General features: G+C 45.2%; 1 protein-coding gene across 1 annotated transcript in view; it reads left to right on the forward strand.

Moving 5' to 3' along the window:
* The window catches only part of cep126 (centrosomal protein 126), a 44,167-nt gene extending 42,610 nt beyond the window's left edge, over window positions 1–1,557 (forward strand). The window contains exons 13-15 of the mRNA XM_070438853.1: window positions 16–351; window positions 497–561; window positions 681–1,557. Coding sequence (XP_070294954.1) covers window positions 16–351; window positions 497–561; window positions 681–764 — 485 coding nt within the window. The 3' untranslated portion in view covers window positions 765–1,557. The remainder of the gene's footprint in view (window positions 1–15; window positions 352–496; window positions 562–680) is intronic.
* The last annotated feature ends 654 nt before the right edge of the window (window positions 1,558–2,211 follow it).

A 2,211-nucleotide genomic window follows, 5' to 3' on the forward strand; every position in this document is an offset into this window, starting at 1 on the left:
TGACTGTGTTGACAGTGTGGACTGTGTTGACAGTTGTGACTGTGCTTTTTGGTTCAGAGTATGCAGAAGCGGAGGCCCACAGTGAAGGCCTGCTGGCAGACAGTGATATAGTGGTTGCCAAGGAGACGGTGCCATCCCAGAGGCTAGAGCCAGGTGGAGGTCACAACCAGCACCAGGGCCAATCGATCACTACCAGCCACGGCCAGGGGCACCAAGTCCAGGGGCACCAAGCCCAGGGGCACCAAGTCCAGGGGCAACAAGGGCAGGGCCAGGTCTCCACCATCACCACCATCTCCCTGGAGGAGCAGAAAGTGCTGCTGTCCCTGAATCGACTCAACCATCGGCTGCAATGTGAGTACAACCCTGCAATGACCCCAACGTTGATCAGGCTGTTACTTGCCCGTGTCTAGGGACCCTAACTAGAGCTCAGAGTTTTCCAGTGGTCATATCTCCACCACCTACTCGCTCTCTGACATGATATTGTGATACATTGCAGATGTGCAGGCATTTGCTGGAGGCCACCCTGCTACTAAACCTTTCTTACGTGGTGAAGCGCCCTTTGTGAGTATCTCAGTGGGTTTTGAAAGAATAATGTTTGTACCAACATTGATTTGAATTTATTTGTACATGATCGTTGATTTGAGTGTTGTTAAACATGACCGTTTCCTGTCTCCTCCCAGACAGAGGAAGGGACGGGTGCTGCCCACCGCAAACACCGCACGGTCTCCACCAACAACCGCCCTAGAACCCAGAGGAGATTCTGACAATGACGGTCCAACAACGTTCCAATATGGCCGCCTGAATGTCACTTTGTCTGCTTGTGCTTTACACCAACCTTATACACTGCTGTATTAATAAAATGACTTTATAATAACTCCTCCTCGAGTTTCAGCACCACCACTAACTCTCTGCTGGGATGAAGACTTCACAACCCGGGGCTGTGAATAAGTCTATTAGCAAATGACAGTACTTATATTGACTTATTTACACATTATAGCTTCGGTCTTATATGCAGTCAGGCTTTGCTATTTGGTTTGGCCTTTAATTGATAGAGATTATTTTTGTACGAAATAAATATATTTATTTTCCCCGGACAATTGTGCTGTGTGTGTGTGTATATAATGTATTGTACACAATCATACCAATACGATTGTATACTGATGTCTGTCAGTGTGTAAGTTAATCTTGATAATGATGAAGCTAATAAAGTCACCCAGTCCTCAAGTTTGGTTTTGTTCTGTTTCTGAAAGGGGACGCAGACGCTGTTTGTTGTAGATTGTCCTCTAGGGGTCACAAGTTAACTCTTGTCAAAAAGGGACGTTCATAAGATGTGAAAACCGTTTCGTATGATGCAACGTCAACGGGTTTTTCAATACCATTCAATTCAACTTGATCATAGGTGTGTGTTAACTGTTGTTGGATGGCAGTTGAGTGAGATGAAGTGTGTACAACTTGTACAATAGACTCACTCCACTGGCCCAACAAGGTCAACAAGGGTTTGTTCAGAAACAACAAATCCTATTCTGTTTGGTCACTAGATAAAGCAGTCGGCTCTATTACTATAACATGTCAATTCTGTTTCTAAACTATGACTCCTACTGTAAAATGTTTAAACAGTTTCAAACAATGGTTTATAACTTTTTTATGAATGATATCTAAACAAATTTTAACTTGTAACGTACTGTCTATAAACTTCCTAATGTCAAGCATTACCAAACATTCTTTATTAAAGGGAACAGCAATCAGTGATTTAAGTGTGTCTCCAGTCAGCTTGCTGTGAACACTTCTCCCTCTGTCTCCAGTCAACTTGCTGTGAACACTTCTCCCTCTGTCTCCAGTCAACTTGCTGTGAACACTTCTCCCTCTCTCTGTCTCCAGTCAGCTGCTGTGAACACTTCCTCCTCTGTCTCCAGTCAACTTGCTGTGAACACTTCTCCCTCTGTCTCCAGTCAACTTGCTGTGACACTTCTCCCCTCTGTCTCCAGTCAACTTGCTGTGAACACTTCTCCCTGTCTCCAGTCAACTTGCTGTGAACACTTCTCCTCTGTCTCCAGTCAGCTTGCTGTGACCACTTCTCCCTCTGTCTCCAGTCAACTTGCTGTGAACACTTCTCCCTCTGTCTCCAGTCAACTTGCTGTGAACACTTCTCCCTCTGTCTCCAGTCAACTTGCTGTGAACACTTCTCCCTCTGTCTCCAGTCACTGCTGTGAA

This window comes from Salvelinus sp. IW2-2015, unplaced genomic scaffold (genome assembly GCF_002910315.2).
Source record: "Salvelinus sp. IW2-2015 unplaced genomic scaffold, ASM291031v2 Un_scaffold1244, whole genome shotgun sequence".
NCBI classification, from domain to species: Eukaryota; Metazoa; Chordata; class Actinopteri; order Salmoniformes; family Salmonidae; genus Salvelinus; species Salvelinus sp. IW2-2015.